Genomic DNA, 19,110 nt, shown 5'->3' on the forward strand with positions numbered 1-19,110 from the left:
CTTTTGGAAAGTTCACCCCTTGCACTACTTTCACTAGTTTGCCTTATGACGCACTCGTGACGCACTGGTACCTCGACCTCGATTTTACTCAATTCTTCAAATCTTCGTTTACTTCAATTTGAGTTCAAGTCTATTTGGACTGCCTTACAATGGAACTCAAATAATTAAGTAGTTCAGACGAATATTATTCTCACAGTGATTTAACGTGATCCCAGGTCAAGATGGAATACGGTTGGCATCGATATTTCAGGCACAGTGGCTGTCTCTCGTGACACCGCGTCATTTTCGATTACATAGGAGTAACACAAACTGACAGCGAGTTGTTAAGCTCGTGCTGATTAGTTTCTGATTAGAATGCGCTTGTCGGTTGCGACAGGATCTGGGTACGTGGTTGCGAAGGTAAATTTGTTGAACGATATCCGATGAAAGACGATCCCTCGATTATACCGAAATCAGGACAAGCCTGTTCGATTACCGATTGCCGGAATATTCTATTTTATATCTACTGAGTTTTCATGCAATGTAGATTATGTGGTCAAAGGGTGGATTATTTGATGAATACGGGGAGGTACAATAGCTTTGATGAATATGGGGAGGTTCATAAGTCCAATGGGAGCTCTAGGGAAATTAGGAGCAACGGGACAGGACTGTTGGGTAAGAGCACTGGGGACACTAGTAGCATTAGGATCATTAGGACTTAGGAGGACCACCTGGGACTGTAGTGGATATAGAGACAGTAGGGACACTTATAGTAATGGGATTACTGGACCACCAGAGGCACTGGTAGCAATAGGGATGCTATGTACATGTGGACACTGGTAGCCATAGGACTATTTTGCCCACCTAGGACACTGGTAGCAACAGGGACAGTAGGGATGCTTACAGCAACAGGGCTACTAAGACCACCAGAGGCACTGGTAGCAATAGGGATGCTAAGTACATGTGGTCACTGGTAGCCATAGGACTATTCTGCCCACCTAGGACACTGGTAGCAACAGGGACAGTAGGGATGCTTACAGCAATGGGGCTACTAGGACCACCAAAGGCACTGGTAGCAGTAGGGATGCTAGGTAGATGTGGACACTGGTAGTCATAGGACTACCAGGCCCACCTAGGACGCTGGAAGCAACAGGGATAGTAGGGATGCTTACAGCAATAGGGCTACTAAGACCACCAGAGGCACTGGTAGCAATAGAGATGCTAGGTACATGTGGACACTGGTAGCCATAGGACTATTAAGCCCACCTAGGACGCTGGTAGCAACAGGGACAGTAGGAATGCTTACAGCAATAGGGCTACTAAGACCACTAGAGGCACTGGTAGCAGTAGGGATGCTAGGTACATGTGGACTCTGGTAGCCATAGGACTACCAGGCCCACCTAGGACGCTGGTAGCAACAGGGACAGTAGGAATGCTTACAGCAATAGGGCTACTAAGACCACTAGAGGCACTGGTAGCAGTAGGAATGCTAGGTACATGTGGACTCTGGTAGCCATAGGACTACCAGGCCCACCTAGGACGCTGGTAGCAACAGGGACAGTAGGAATGCTTACAGCAATAGGGCTACTAAGACCACTAGAGGCACTGGTAGCAGTAGGGATGCTAGGTACATGTGGACTCTGGTAGCCATAGGACTACCAGGCCCACCTAGGACGCTGGTAGCAACAGGGACAGTAGGGACACTTACAGCAATAGAACTACCAGGTCCACTTAGGACCCTGATATCAATAGGGGCTACTGATGCCTCCAGCAATAAAATTGTAAGACCAACAGGACCAGTAATGAACGAGCAAACTTGTAATAGAAATGAAAATCACAGAACGGTGGTAAAATTGAAAATTATCAGGGTGATTAAAATCGAGGAAGTGCAGGTGAACAGATCGCTGGCAAGCTATCAAAATGCGGCAAAGTAGAGAAACTTGGTCGACAAGCGTCCTTCTCGAACGGCAACCGGAAGAAGGCTGGCCTCTTCGTTTCACTTTATTGCGCCGTTCCTTATCGGCTTGCAGCGGCGCCGCGTCGCTTAATTGCGCCACGTTTCATCGATCACCGGAAGTGTCCCGTCGGTCGAAAGGGAATTCGGAAAACGGCCGGCGGTTTCGTACCTGTTCCTTTATCCTCCTAACGAGCCGTTTCCGTAACCGTTGTCGGCCATTTGTTTCTTTCGTTGCTCTTTTTGCGGTACATCGACGCCTCCATAAATCACCCCTTCGTTTTTTCGCGGTTTGTTTTCCGCTCTCCGGGGGTGCTTTCGAATTGTTTCCCGCGAATGATTTTTTTGCGGGGGATAATGATATCGAGGAAGTGGCGGTAAATTTCGGATTCATGGTTCGTTCGAATTTGGTATTCATGAATCTTGCCTTTTTTTAGTATTCAACTCTTTGCGGAATTAGGGTATTTCATGGTCGTAAACTTTTTTCGAAGATTCTAGCTTTATGGATTTCATTTAAATTTTGCATTTTATAGCGCTCTGCATATTATTCAGAATTCAAGATATTTTATGGGTTGCGGAACTGTAAAAATGCTTGATGTACGTTTGAAAAGATGTCAGTTTAGTGGAGCATGTCAGTGTAGTCAGGCAAGTAGTGTGCGTGTGAGCAGATTCAGGTCAGACAAGTAGAATAAGACAGTACATGGTCAGACGTAAGTAGAATAGGACAGTACATGGTCAGACGTAAGTACAATAAGACAGTACATAGTCAGACGTAAGTAGAATAAGACAATACATAGTCAGACGTAAGTAGAATAAGACAGTACATGGTGAGACGTAAGTAGAATAAGACAGTACATGATCAGAAGTAAGTGGAATAAGACAGTACATAGTCAGACGTAAGTAGAATAAGGCAGTACATAGCCAGACGTAAGTAGAATAAGACAGTACATGGTCAGACGTAAGTAGAATAAGACAGTACATGGTCAGACGTAAGTAGAATAAGACAGTACATGGCCAGAAGTTCGTAGCCATTAATCATTTTAGGAGAACAAACGCAAATGAATAGAATATTTATTACAGGTGGAAAGGGTTCCAGTTGGTTTCTTCGAAACAATGAACTAAAGCTTGTCAGTCATGATTCCAGTAGTTATAACTTTTAAATTAAACTCATAAATCTTCTAAACGATTCTCCGGCACTCAGTTTGTTTCGTAGTATCGAAAAACTTCGTTTGAAATGGACAGAATAATCCCCGAACGACCTTCTTCAGACGTTTGTAACGTAACGTGTTTAAAAAGTTGGTAATGCAATCTAAGAATATTTTGCAGCTTTGTCTGAAAAAGTTCGCAACATTCCTTTAGATATTATTTCTCCGGGATCCTTCTTCGGAAACTTAAACGTCTTTCGTAATACCCTTCAGGGACGGCGTTCGCTGTTGGCTGATCATTTAAAATTTGCTACTTTCAAACAGACGCGGAGGCAAGGAGCAAACAGTCATGGACAATCAACAGGGAATGGAAAATAAGGACGGCGGTACGGGACGTGGACAAACGAAAACAAACAATGCAACTGATCTCTGATTCGTATCTCGTAGGGTTCACTCGCGTTCGTCGGAGAGGAATCAACAAACGAGAGTGACAATTTTACTGCAGCGTTATTGTTCGATTATTATCACAGCCTGATAAAACAACGTCAGTCTGCAACGAGATACAAGAGAAAGGGTAATTGTCTTCGCTCCGCAAATGGAAATCAGGATATCAATTGACGGTACACGCGAAACAGCACTTCAACGCTTTGAATCTTTAGAATCCCTCGCGTTCCAGAGAGGGTGCTGCATTTTTAATGGCATCTCTTCAAAGAGGAAGCGATGGTGAGCGGAACACGCGACAAATAATGAATCCGGCATTGTTCTCTCGGCAACTGTATACAAGGTTAACCTGTTCGCACCTAAATAGAATCAAGGTGCTTTAGTCTGTACTTGCAGTGGGATGTACAGTTACTCTGCTTTTTCAAAGACAAAGGAGTTCAGGCATTTGGGAGACTGGAATGTTAATGATATATGAGATACGAGAAGCACTCTCGCAGAAGCAATCACAAGGGTAATTTGATGACATTAGAGGTAATAGTAACATTGGACACGTCTATTGGAGACATTAATTGGATATTATGAATATTGAGGACACTGATGGTATAATGATCACACGAGAGATTATACTGCATCGTTCAAAGTTCTTGCAAGCTGTATTGTCACGCCCCAAATCATTGCCACGCCCCCATAGGGCCTTCCTACATTGCCACGCCCTCATGGTACCATATTCGAATATATCACGCCTTTTCATTGCAACGCCTCCACATTTCCACGCCCGCCTATACTGCCACGCCCCCACTGTATCATACTCTACACGATCACGCCCTCGAAATGCAAAGCCTCTGCACTTCCGCGCTCAATATTTCAACACTTCTTATTACAGTGCCCTTAATTACAACGCTCCGTATTGTCACGCCCTAAATTTCGACGACCGCTCACTGTTACGCCCCCAGCGATATACCACGTCACGCCTTCGCATTGCAACGCCCCTAAATTATCGCGCCTTCTCACATTCACACCAGTCTTACCACGCCCACATCGCCGCGTCCCAAATTACCACGCCCACACTAACCTATATTAAACGCAAATTGTAATCACTGAAATGTGACGAGTGGAATTTCTACGGTTGAAAATAATCGCAAATTCAGTGACGTTTATTTCAATTGAATGGCCTTCTTTCAGGTGAACTGTCACTCAGGAACAGTATCATCGTATGACAGAAGATAATACAATTTGAATATATCCGACACCACGAACCCACAGATAAAAGGAAGCTCTATTCACGGTGTACAGAGACCAGGTCGAATTAATAACGTTTCAGCTAGAAGCCAATAGGAAATCGTTTCGCTGTCCGTCGCAGGTGTTCTCGTCAAATCAAACACGTAACTACGAGTGACAATGCCGATGACAACGGTGGCTGCTGTCGATATTCATTTTCGCACGAAAGAACGAACGAATCGACAGGCTATACGGCTCATCGCTACTTTCATATGTACCGAGTGGCCCGTGAAAATTTGAACGTTCTGTTATTTTCGCAAACAAGACATTGCGAGAATTTATTTTTACTTTTCGAAGTAATTGCGATCTTTTTGAATGGGTCAATGTATTTCTGACTTCATAATGTCACGATTTATCGAAACGTAAATTTAGTGCTTTATGTATACGTACACAATATGTATATTCGAGTGACAACAACAGAGATTCAATCATAAGATGTTCCAATTCGCAGAGTATTCGCTAATAGAGGACAGTTTCGAATTTATGGAGAGTCAGATGCATTCTGATGAAGTTCGAGATTGACGTTAATAGAATCTCGGAGTCCTAAAGACACCGGGCTAACGAAGCAATTATGAACAACTTTGACGGATTCCGAGCTGACGTGTGTGCACGTGTGCATCTGCGAGAGATTGTCCCGCAGAGTGTGCAGGATATTTGCATACATTGTTAAAAAGTTTCCCGGAAGTTTCATCGGATGTTTACGACGCAAACTTTCTGTTGCAAAGCTGGAACTTGGAACTAACAAAACTATTTATAACGACGAAAAAATGTATATTAAAAAACTTACTCGCGATGAAGCAGAACTTTCATATGATTCTAATCGTATCTTTTGCAGTTTGTTATATTTACGAAATGGAACTTTTTTAAATTGGCAATATTGGCTTGTACTGTACGAGTGATTGGGTGTTTGGTGATTGGGGGCGTGGTCATTCAGGGCGTGGTGGTTGGGGACGTGGTAATTCAGGGCATGGTGATTTTGGGCGTGGTAATTGGTAGCGTGGTCATTGGAGGCTTGGTAATTGGGAGCGTAGTCATTGGAGGCGTGGTCTTGGGGGGCGTGGTGATTGAGGGCGTGTAGTGATTCGACACGTGGTGACGGAGGGCGTGTAGTGATTCTATGCGTGATAATTGGGGGCGTGATAATTGGGAGCGTGGTCATTGGAGGCGTGGTCATGGGGGGCGTGGTGATTCAGGGCGTGTAGTGATTCGACACGTGGTGATGGAGGGCGTGTTGATTCGGGGCGTGTAGTGATTCTACGCGTGATGACTGATGGCGTGGTGATTGGTTGCGTGGTAATCCAGGGTGTGTAGCGATTTGACGCGTGGTTATTCGACGCGTGGTAACTCGGGGCGTGTAATGATTTGACGCGTGGTAACTCGGGGAGTGTAGTGATTTGACGCGTGGTTATTCGACGCGTGGTAACTCGGGGCGTGTAGTGATTTGACGCGTGGTTATTCGACGCGTGGTAATCCAGGGTGTGTAGCGATTTGACGCGTGGTTATTGACGCGTGGTAACTCGGGGCGTGTAGTGATTTGACGCGTGGTTATTCGACGCGTGGTAACTCGGGGCGTGTAGTGATTTGACGCGTGGTTATTCGACGCGTGGTAACTCGGGGCGTGTAGTGATTCGACATGCGGTGATTTGGGGCGTGTAGTGATACAACGCGAGCGGATACGACGCGTAGAGATTCGACATATATTATTTTAACACGCAGTACTCCGACACGTGTCAATTTAACGCATAGAAATGCAACGCGTAATATACCGTAAAATACTGAACATAATTTAAACTTGATTTTTCAGAAAGCAATGTGACATCCGACTTGTTGAAAGACATATTAAAGCACGCGAAAAAGTTAGAACGAAGTATTTTTTTGAAAAGACGTTGTCGAGTGAAATATGGCTGAAATTCTGCTCAGCCATTCGTGCAGAATGCCAACAGCCCGCGGAAGACGAATATTTGTTGCTCTGGCAGATTGCCAGGAAACTTCTGCACATTCTCCGGCCGGTAAAAGAGAAAAAGCACAGTTTTTTTCTGTTGTAGCAACACCGTACTGAAATTAATCGAGAGAACAGCGCTAAAGTTCAGAGAACGATGCTTCATATCTTTCGTCGTCGTAGGAAGTTAATTCCATTTTCAGGTAGTGGGGATTCTTCGATGGTTACCAACCGAAGCGTGCAAGGCCGTTTCTCATGTTCCTCAATTCGATATGCTTGACAAAGTTTTTTCACAGTCGACCGTCAGTATCTCTGGCTCGCGTAACAGAATTTCCGCGCCGCGCAACGTGTGCTTCCGTAAATTATGTGAATTACGAAAAAAAGGGAACCGTAAAGGGAGCCCGGTTACGCCACCGGGAAACTAATTTTGCACGAGCTACGTGGCTTTGCAAGCAAACGCGGCGTAATGTTGAAAGAAAAACGGGATGAAATTCAATTTGGTGGACTCTGGCGAGGCCGTGATAACGAGACACCCGGTACATTAAAGTCTCGTTCCCCTGATGTTACGGCATTTCCGGTTTTCCTTGACCCGAACCGCGATCATTTTTCTTCGATACAATCCCCTAAGACTCCCTTGTTCTCGCGGACGCGTGGATGTTCGAAACGATACAAGTTCCAATTTGTATTCCAGCTCGGTATTGATCGAATTCCTGATAAATAAGCCTTGAAGGAAAAGTAGCAGTTAGAATGCGAGGAACGATCGAACGTTTAAGTGTTACTGCGAACTACTTTCCTTTTAATGGCACCTACTCGAGGTAAACCCGTAGCAAGAACGGGAAGAAAGAACTAGGTCAGGTTTTTTTTCGTCTTTGCCGCACGATCAACGACAAACTTCGTGACGGGCTAATGGAAAAAGATGACGAGGCCAGACGTGTCTTGTTAAAGCGTCAAGCAATTTTCTAACTTAGAATCAATGTTCGTGGGATTTAATCCTTTACGGTGAGGTTTTTTGGAACACTAGATGGAAGGAATATCACTAGGGATATAGATATGTTACCTGGATTTTGGGCATTAGGAACAGTTAGGTCATCAAGGATGCAAGAGACACCTGGGTACCAAGGACATTAGGGAATGAGGGATGTTAGGGTGACACAAACTACTTGGGGCACTTAGATTACTCAGAAGTAAGAGATAATATTGGGTTGTACTATACGAGTGGTTGGGTGTTTGGGGCTGTGGTCATTCAGGGCGTGGTGATTGGGGGTGTGGTAATCCGAGGCGTGGTGATTGTGGGGCGTGGTAATTGGGAGCGTGGTCATTGGGATCGTGGTGATTCAGGGCGTGTAGTAATTCGACACGTGGTGATTCGGGGCGTGTAGTGATTCTACGCGCAATAATTGGAGGCGTGGTGATTGTGGGGCGTGGTAATTGGGGGCGTGGTCATTGGGGGCGTGGTGATAGGGAGAGTGGTAATTTGGGGCGTAGTAATTCGACACGTGGTGATTCGGGGCGTGTAGTGATTCTACGCGTAATAATTGGAGGCGTGGTGATAGGGAGCGTGGTAATTCGGGGCGTGGTAATTCAAGGCGTGGTAATTGGGAGCGTGGTCATTGGGGGCGTGGTCACTGGGAGCGTGGTCATTGGGGGCGTGGTCACTGGGAGCGTGGTGATTCAGGGCGTGTAGTAATTCGACACGTGGTGATTCGGGGCGTGTAGTGATTCTACGCGCAATAATTGGAGGCGTGGTGATAGGGAGCGTGGTAATTCGGGGCGTGGAGTGATTCTACGCGTGATAATTGGGGGCATGGTAATTGGGGGCGTGGTCATTGGGGGCGTAGTCATACGGGGCGTGATGGTTCAGGGCATGTAGTAATTTGATGCGTGGTAATTCGGGGCGTGTAGCGATTCTACGCGTAATAATTGGAGGCGTGGTAATTCAGGGCGTGGTAGAGACAGTAAGCATATCATGAACATTAGGGGTACCAATGATATCAGAAGTGCCAGGTACATCCGAGCTACCAGGACCATTAGGACCCAGAGGCACCAGAGGCTCCAGGAACATCAAGGGAGGTTATGACATCAGAAGTAGGGATAACATCACATCCAGGTGTACTAAAGTCACCAGGGATACCACAATCAGAAGTACACAAGTCCCAAAGGAACCTTAGCGTCACAAGTAGTGCCTTCATTCGAATCCACAAAGACCCAGCCTAAAAGACTATCAGCTCACATGCACAGTCCACCTGCAAATCTAAGGCTAAGTCATAAGTGCCCTATGAATCCAACTTGTTAGAAAGACATAGGACCGGAAGTGTTGGAAGTCTCAAGGGCGTAAACGGTACTGATTTAGCCGCCTGGCTAGTGATTTAGTGTCTAACCTTGCAATGATGAAGCACTACGGGTGCAAACTCATTTATCTTGTGTCAGTGTTTCTTATGTTTGATCCGTAATCTCAGAAGGGTGTTAGACCGCGGCGTCAATTATCTGATATTGAGGCGGATGGGAACCTTGAAGATTAAATCTACATCGTAATTTCAAATTCAACTTCCAGATTAAACAATCGCCGCGGAATAACGAAAGTTATTCCGAATTAAAAAGGAACAAAGCTCTGTTCTGATAACCTGACGTCCAATCTTCCGGCGTATTGATTTTAATTATGTCCTCGGGTAAACAGGATTAACTCGCGTTCTATACCCTTTGTAATTTTTACAGTATCGATAGACAAGGGATCTATCGAAGTATTTTGTTCGGGAACTGATATAATTAGATACCGGTAATTTGAGCTCTGAATTTGTTCAAAGGAGATCCTCTTCTGGAACTAATCCTTTTAATCGTGTTACCTGAATCGAATTAACATCTTTTGACTCAACGATCTTTAACTACGTCACGAGCTTCAATGGTACAGAAACCTGATAACGTAATTACTTTCGTAATTAATTTCGACTTTCGGGTCGAATTAAATTTAGGTCGCCATAGGTCGTCAGCCTGGAGCTATCGACAACTCTTTGTTCCTTTTTTCGTGTAGATAACACATAATGAATTAATAAATTAATACGCCATATCTCACGGCTCTCAATAGCATCTTGATAGAACAAGAGGGTGTGTACTCAATGATCCCTGCACCAGCTGTCACCAAGGATATTAATCGCGGCAAAGGCGAGGACTAAGATGCTTCCCTTTTGTGCGAGTGCGTGTTTACCGGTCGTTTATCAGCAATTACACGAGAGTCACGTGGCAATTCTCACAGGGAACAAACGTCGTATCGCATGCGCTGGCGCAGTCTAGTTTCGTAATTCCCTTTGATCCTCGTATGTCCGTTCTATCCTGTAAATTATTCCTGGCAGTTTTCAGTCTGATAGCTTTTCAATCTACTCTATGGTCCCGGTATTTTGTCAGCAATTTTATTTTTGAAACTTTCACTCGCGATTCCAGTCATGTTATGATCAACTTTCATGCTTTTACGATTTATGTTTTCATTTTTTATACCATTTCACTTCATATATTCGCAATATTTTACTACGCCCTCAATAGTGGGAACCATAATACCACGCCCCGTATGGCCACGCCCCGTGTGTGCACGCCTCGTATTGCCACGCCTTGTATTAGGACGTCCCACAACAGTGCGTCACAACTTACCATGTCTCGATTCACCACGCCTCCTATTATCCCCTCCCAGTAATACCACGCCCCATATTACCACGTCCCATTACTACCACGCCCCATGTTAACACCTCCCAGTAATACCACGCCCCATATTACCACCTCCCATTACTACCACGCCCCATATTACCACCTCTCAGTAATATCACGCCCCGTATTACCACCTCCCATTACTACCACGCCCCATATTACTACGTCCCATTACTACCACGCCCCATGTTACCACCTCCCAGTAATACTACGCCCCGTATTACCACCTCCCATTACTACCACGCCCCGTATTACCACCTCCCGTTACTACCACGCCCCGTATTACCACCTCCCAGTAATACTACGCCCCGTAATACCACCTCCCATTACTACCACGCCCCATATTACCACCTCCCATTACTACCACGCTCCGTATTACCACCTCCCATTACTACCACGCCCCATATTACCACGTCCCATTACTACCACGCCCCATGTTACCAGCTCCCAGTAGTACCACGCCCCGTATTACCACCTCCCAGTAATACCACGCCCCGTATTACCACCTCCCAGTAATACCACGCCCCGTGTTACCACCTCCCATTACTACCACGCCCCATATTACCACCTCTCAGTAATATCACGCCCCGTATTACCACTTCCCATTACTACCACGCCCCATATTACCACGTCCCATTACTACCACGCCCCATGTTACCACCACCCAGTAATACTACGCCCCGTATTACCACCTCCCATTACTACGACGCCCCGTATTACCACCTCCCGTTACTACCACGCCCCGTATTACCACCTCCCATTACTACCACACTCCATATTACCACCTGCCGTTACTACCACGCCCCGTATTACCACCACCCATTATTACCACGCCTCGTACTACCCCCTCCCATTAATACCACGCCCCAGAACGTCTGATCCATCGACACATCCACTCCCATTAAGCATTTAAGCTCTCTAGATGTACTTTTAAAAGATCTCATGCGCTGTTTTCCTTCCCACAATGCAAGTACCATGAAGTATCCTCAGACAAGTAAGAGCAAATTGGAGTGTTCCACTTGAAACGGATTTTCGTTTCTTTTCATCTGGTTTATCTGAATTTTTGAGAGAGCCTTGAAAGATCAAAGTCAACACAAAGGTAGCAGAAAAAGGGAGGACTTAAAAGTTCCACGAAGAGGATCCTTGAAACGCAAACGTCTTCAAGTCCACAGCCGTTTAACCAGGCTTGCTCCTGACGCCTGAGAAACTGATTTATGACGAGATCGCCGGTAAGAAAGAAATATGTATGAATATCCGTTGACCTGGATGTAATGGCGTGCTTTCTCACCGCGTGTACACAATTTTTACTTCGCATTAACCTGACACTGACAAATTATCGTACTTGTCGCTTAACCGGCCCGGCACTGCTCGGAAACTTTAGCCGTTTGGAAGCCAGCTGAGCGGCTTAATCGGATAGACTCGTTTCGATCGAGATTAAGGTGATTAATTTTACGAATTGTAAGTAATCGTAGTTGTGTATCAACGGAGTAACTACTTCTAGCATTATCTAGTGACCTTAACTCCGTTTCGCAGGAGTTAATTATAAGTCGTTCAAGTTCATCTGCGCGGTATTACGTTTTCATATAAAATGAAATGAACAGATTTAAGTATAATCCAGAATGTGATCCGACCGTTCGATTCCTGTTACGTACCATCATCAATTTCTCGTATTCCTCCTCGATCACAGTGCCATTGTAGTATCGGCTGGTTGATTTCGTGTCCGGGTAATAAAAGCCCCGTTTGCAAACGCATCGATAGCTCCCTCGACGAAAGCCTAGCCCAGGAATGGCGATGCACTGCGATCATAAAAAAGCGCGGGAAATGTAATAGGTCGAATACCGAAATAATAAATCGTTCACTGAGAGCAAATGGAAAATATAGAAAAAATGAAATGCTGTGATTGATCAATTTTTTACGAAATGGACCTTAATTTTAAAAGGGACAACAAATAATATTTATTAAAATATTTTCAGAATTAATATTTTTTGTTATTTTTTTTTTGTTGAAAGGTTTTAGAAATTCGTGCAAAAATTTACCTCCGTTGTTCGCTTTTTGCACTTGTCGCTCGCAGCGAATATATTCAGCTGGGTCGATCCTGGCCGCAGAGGACATTGGTCTATGTCCAATCTCCGTAAATCTATATCGATTCCACTGGTTCCTCTGCAACAAACACATTTCAAAATATTACTGAAATTTTTTTTTTAATATTATTTTGTAAATAATTTTATTAGTTTGTTATAACTCTTCGATCGTTCAGAAAATTTCAGCAAGACGATAATAAAAATATTTCAATATTTAAATAAAGAATTTAAACGTTTTGCAATATTGTGAATGTTTGATCAGCTGGTATTAATTTAGGGGTGTGTTTAATGTTCGAATGCAGTTCATGGGATGGAAAATGTTCAAATAATAAGTGTGTACTCGAATAAATTTCGTATTAATATGATTATATCCCAAATATGATAATTTAAATATTTCGCGAACGATTTTATGAAATAAAGGCAAATAGTGGTTTACCACTGCTTTGAAGTTATGATCCAACTATAGACATCGCGATGTACGCACATGAATAATTACCTAAAACTTCTCTGGCTAAATTTCTCGGAAATTTCCCCGCGATCCGTAAACAAGAATTGAAATATCTCATGAATGTATTAATGGCGGAAAGGCAAATGTTTGTCAGGATACCATTGTGAAGTTAGTTCGATCGAGCCATTTTCACTGAAAAATGTTCGAACAGCGTCGGCAAACTTTCTGAAAAGTCAAACTAGCAGAGAAAAAATAATCAAAATTTATCGAGCGTAAAAAGTTTTTAAACGTATTCATAAAATTTTTTACGATCTAGCTGCAACGAGGTTCCGCATAATATTCCAGTCATATTTAATTAAACTCTCATTATTTCCACCGTGACATTAAATAATTTCACGACGAATTTTTCATGCGTTCGAATTAAAAGTTACGTTAAAGCAAGTGCTTAATGATTCACGGCGAGCATCAATTTCAACGGATATAAAAAGCAGAAGTTTATCTGGAAATTAGGAATCTGGGTCGGAAAGCTGCATTGTCAAAAATGATAGCTAATCCCGGTTTGCCTGGCTCGATTATTCCGGATAATCCGATCGCGAATAAAGGCAGTTCGATAGCACGCAGTCGAACATTACCGCAGAATCTACGTGATCGTTTGCGTAGAAAGGCAACAACACTCCCCGAGTCAATTATCGAAATTGCATTAACCTTTGTGTATCTTGGAGCGGGGAGAATCCTCCGGATTCGGGTAATCGAGCTTTCGCGTGCGATTTGAATCGCTGCTGCAATTATGCGAGAAACGGGACGCGGCGGGGAAAAATTTCACGAACGAGCTGGCCGCATTTTTCAGCATGTCAGGGGCGATAATGCCGGAGCAATTTCATTAGAACCGGACTTTATAGCCCAATGCCGTTGATAAATACCGAAGGAAACTAACTACTTCGCTTTTAACAGGATCTTCATCATGATGTTCAGACTTGAAAAAATTTTCATACAATCACTGCTCTCCATAAAAACCTAGAGAGAGTGAAAAACCACGCCTTCAATCACTACGCCCCCAATTATCACGCGTAGAGTCACTACACGCCCCGAATCACCACGTGTCGAATCACTACACGCCCCGAGTTACTACGCGTCGAATAACCACGCGTTAAATCGCTACACACACTGGATTACCACGCAACCAATCACCACGCACCCAGTCATCACGCGTAGAATCAACACGCCCTCCATCACCACATTCGAATCACTACACGCCCTGAATCACCACGCCCCCCATGACCACGCTCCCAATTACCACGCCCCCAATTATCACGCGTAGAATCATTACACGCCCTCCATCACCACGTGCCGAATCACTACACGCCCTGAATCACCACGCCCCCCATGGCCACGCCTCCAATGACCACGCTCCCAATTACCACGCGTAGAATCACTACACGCCCTCCATCACCACGTGTCGAATCACTACACGCCCTGAATCACCACGCCCCCCATGGCCACGCCTCCAATGACCACGCTCCCAATTACCACGCGTAGAATCACTACACGCCCTCCATCACCACGTGTCGAATCACTACACGCCCTGAATCACCACGCCCCCCATGGCCACGCCTCCAATGACCACGCTCCCAATTACCACGCGTAGAATCACTACACGCCCTCCATCACCACGTGTCGAATCACTACACGCCCTGAATCACCACGCCCCCCATAACCACGCCTCCAATGACCACGCTACCAATTACCACGCCCCCAATTATCACGCGTAGAATCACTACACGCCCTCCATCACCATGTGTCGAATCACTGCACGCCCCAATGGCCACGCCTCCAATGACCACGCCTCCCATTATCACGCATAAACTGTATCTAAAAACGTACCTATAGGACTTGAAATATTGCTTCCTTATGAACCACCCTGTATATTAATTATTTATGTCGATGTACGCTGTTGTAGGTCGACGATGTAACGCAATTTTGAACGTGATTTTAATATCAGCGCCAGAACGCCGCAGTCTCGATGTTAATATTCAGAAGTAGTGATTAATTAGCAGACATTACGCGTCCCGGTTTCATTTAACAAAAGCGTCTAATCCTCGCATCGAATCACTTCAGCTTTTCGCCGGAGGTAATTTCAGCGTATTCGTGGAAGCGCGCCTCGAGGAGGTGAATATAACAGAAGGAATTGTTTGCGACACGAGTGACGTTAAAATATTCGTCGTTGTGCGGCTGGGGAGAGGGAATGAAAATAAAAGCGACAGGATATACCGCCTTTGGTAAAAACGCCATCTTCTATAAAACAGTATGGAACAAGAAGCAGGAGAGACAGTCGTTTGTGTGCTCGAGGATGACAAGGAATGCAATTCAATCGAGGTATACGTTTCTCGAAGACAATCCGATTAATAACGGGAAATAGTTCTTTGTTTCAATTATTATTGGCATCCTTTTTTGCCGACGGAGGGTCTTATATCACTTGTTTGAACAATAGGGATCATATTTTACTTGTTTGATTGCTTTTTGCAATTTATACTACTTGTTTGATGTTCTTCTGTATCGTATTCTACTTGTCTGATCATCTCACGATTCTCGTTCTACTTGTGTGACAAAGTGGTTACATTATCCACTTGTCTGACTCTCTGCTGGATTACATTCTATTTGTCTGATCAACTGCTGCATCATATTCTACTTGTCTTACCAACTACAGGATCATATTCTACTTGTCTGACTATCTGCTGGATCACATTCTACTTGTCTGACCAACTGCTGCACCATATTCTACTTGTCTGACTAACTACAGCATCATATTCTACTTGTTTGACCAACTGCTGCATCATATTCTACTTGCCTGACCAACTGCTGCATCATATTCTACTTGTCTTACCAACTACAGGATCATATTCTACTTGTCTGACTATCTGCTAGATCGCATTCTACTTGCCCGACCAACTGCTGCATCACATTCCACTTGTCTGACTAATTACAGCATCACATTCTACTTGTCTGACTATCTGCTACATCACATTCTACTTGTCTGACTAACTACAGCAGCATATTCTACTTGTGCGACCAACTGCTGCATCATATTCTACTTGTCTGACTAATTACAGCATCACATTCTACTTGTCTGACCAACTGCTGCATCACATTCTACTTGTCTGACCAACTGCTGCATCACATTCTACTTGTCTGACTAATTATAGCATCATATTCTACTTGTCTGACCAACTGCTGCATCACATTCTACTTGTCTGACTAATTATAGCATCATATTCTACTTGTCTGACCAACTGCTGCATCGCATTCTACTTGTCTGACTATCTACTGCATCACATTCTACTTGTCTGACTAACTACAGCAGTATATTCTACTTGTATGACCAACTGCTGTATAATATTCTACTTGTCTGACCAGTGACATATTCTACTTGTTTGATCAATGACATGTTCTACTTGTCTTATCAATGACATGTTCTACTTGTCTGACCAATGACTTTCTACTTGTCTGACCAACCTCATACTATTTTTCTGTCAAACATAATATTATTTGTTTGCCAATTTATCTATAGTACTACTACTTAAAAAATTGGCATGATATTCGACCATTCCTATAGAACTTATCTGATCCCAAGACGGTACATCTATTCGTATCGAAACATGCAGCCTTGCAAGTTCATTATTTATTGAAGTTCGACAACGTATTTATTTGAGAGGAAGGAACATAAAGTGAAAAGTGCTAACGTGTACCGTGAACTCCACTTTTTCTCAAGCAGACAGAACGTTACGTATGGCTAGAACGTTTCGCTATCGATTCCCACGCGAAGCGTCTGATTTATTTCAGACATTTCTACTCGAACAACTTTTTCCAATGCACTTTTCAATCTAGAGACTCATTCGACGCAGAGATCACGCGAAATCCAGCGATATTAATGGGAAAACGAGGAATAATCGAAGTGTACACGCTACGAACGAAATAGACGTCCATTTCAATCCAGCTGATGAAACATCGCTGCCGCGAAATCGAGTGGTTTCGTTCGGTCATCGGCGCAGATTGAACGGACCTCGACAACGCGATGGCTTTTCCGTTATTTCGTTTTTCCTTGATCGAGGCTTGTTTTCCCGCTTACGCTCCGATTCATCAAGGGTGCAAACAACGACTTGTTTACCTACGACCAGCGATAAAATACAAGATAAATAAACAGATTTCGGGTACCGTGATATCATTGATCTCCGTTTACCAATATATTTCATTTAAATTTTTTACGCGCAGTTATACCGCAAATATCTAACAACAGACTTTGTTTAACAGAATTACACATTGTATTCGTTGTTTGGAAACAACAAATTCGTAATATACGTCAAACGTAAGACGAGATTATTAGCGTAAACAGTCCATGGATTTTCTGACATATTCATCGTATTCAAGAACGCTGTTTCACTTGAACTTAATCCTCGTGTAATCCAGCCTAACATACTTGCCGGTCTAACCTTGTCCTAATTTGTGATTAACTTGTATACCTATACGTAGTATCTTATCCAGCTCAATCTAACAACCGGGATCTTGAGCATACGTTTGTCTAACTTATGCGGAACTTCGAGTATGTTGGGGAACAATCTTGATCTACGCTGATAGGATCTGTTGGGTTAAATAGAATTGGTGACGTAATAGCAACTACGATTTTCTGGAGAAGTTAGGTATATTAGTGTTACTTTGGAAACGAGTGAAATTTCAACGCGCCAAAATTACCTCGCGTTATATGGCCACGCGCAAAAATTACTACGCGTCCGAATTTTTACGCGTTAAATTACCACGCGTTAAAATCTCTACGTGCCAAAATTATCACGCGTTATATTGCCACGCGCCGAAATTACCACGCGTTATATCGCCACGCGCCAAGATTACCACGCGTTATATCGCCATGCGTCAAAATTACTACGCGTCCGAATCTCTACGCGTTAAATTACCACGCGTTATATCACCACGCGTCCAAATTTCCACGCACCAAAATTACCACGCGTTATATCGCCATGTGCCGAAATTACCACGCGTTATATCGCCACGCGCCAAAACTACTACGCATCCGAATTTCTACGCGTCCGAATCTCTACGCGTTAAATTACCACGCGTTATATCACCACGCGTCCAAATTTCCACGCACCAAAATTACCACGCGTTATATCGCCATGTGCCAAAATTACCACGCGTTATATCGCCACGCGCCAAAATTACTACGCGTCCGAATTTCTACGCGTCAAATTACCACGCGTTATATCACCACGCGTTCAAATTTCCACGCACCAAAATTACCACGCGTTATATCGCCACGTGTCAAAATTACTACGCATCCGAATTTCTACGCCTCAAGTTACCACGCGTCCAAATTTCCACGCGTTATATCGCCACGCGCCAAAATTACCACGCGTTATATCGCCACGCGTCAAAATTACTACGCATCGGAATTTCTACGCGTTAAGTTACCACGCGTCCAAATTTCCACGCGCTAAAATTACCGCGCGTTATATCGCCACGCACCAAGATTACTACGCGTTATATCGCCACGCGCCAAAATTACTACGCGTCCGAATTTCTACGCGTCAAATTACCACATGTTATATCACCAAGCGCCCAAATTTCGATGCGTTAAAATTACCACGCGTTATATCGCCACGCGTCAAAATTACTACGCATCCAAATTTCTACGCGTCCAAATCTCAACGCATCAAGTTACCACGCGTTATATCGCCACGCGTCCAAATTTCCACGCGCCAAAACTACCACGCGTTATATCACCACGCGCCCAAATTTCTACGCATCCGAATATCTACTTGCCAGAATTACCTCGCATTATATCGCCACGCATAAAAATTTCCACGCTTGAAATTTACCATTCATCCAAACTCCTACACGCCAATATCACCACGCATTACATCGCCACGTCACGGCCATACAAGCATGCGTTCCATCGTTAGAATATCGGAAAATCTACAAAGCATAGCGCAGATGGCAGGTCATTAATAATCAGCGTTCGCGTGAAAGGAGTTCCGTTTATATGGCCAATTCCGCAATTTTTTCTTCTTGGCCTCTTTCGCGGTCGCATAGTCGATGTAGTCAAACAGTGTGCGTTCAGTTGGCTGACTCTAATAGCTGCATACAATGGC

General features: G+C 44.1%; 1 protein-coding gene across 1 annotated transcript in view; it reads right to left on the reverse strand.

Annotated features, from left to right (window-relative positions):
* The window catches only part of LOC100882071 (metabotropic glycine receptor), a 114,847-nt gene that overhangs the window by 44,888 nt on the left and 50,849 nt on the right, over window positions 1–19,110 (reverse strand). Inside the window, exons 3-4 of the mRNA XM_012283499.2 lie at window positions 12,463–12,586; window positions 12,079–12,222 (exon numbers count right to left, since the gene is read on the reverse strand). Of these exons, the coding sequence (XP_012138889.2) occupies window positions 12,079–12,222; window positions 12,463–12,586 (268 nt within the window). The remainder of the gene's footprint in view (window positions 1–12,078; window positions 12,223–12,462; window positions 12,587–19,110) is intronic.

The sequence above is a fragment of the Megachile rotundata genome, chromosome 16 (genome assembly GCF_050947335.1).
Source record: "Megachile rotundata isolate GNS110a chromosome 16, iyMegRotu1, whole genome shotgun sequence".
In the NCBI taxonomy this organism is placed as follows: domain Eukaryota; kingdom Metazoa; phylum Arthropoda; class Insecta; order Hymenoptera; family Megachilidae; genus Megachile; species Megachile rotundata.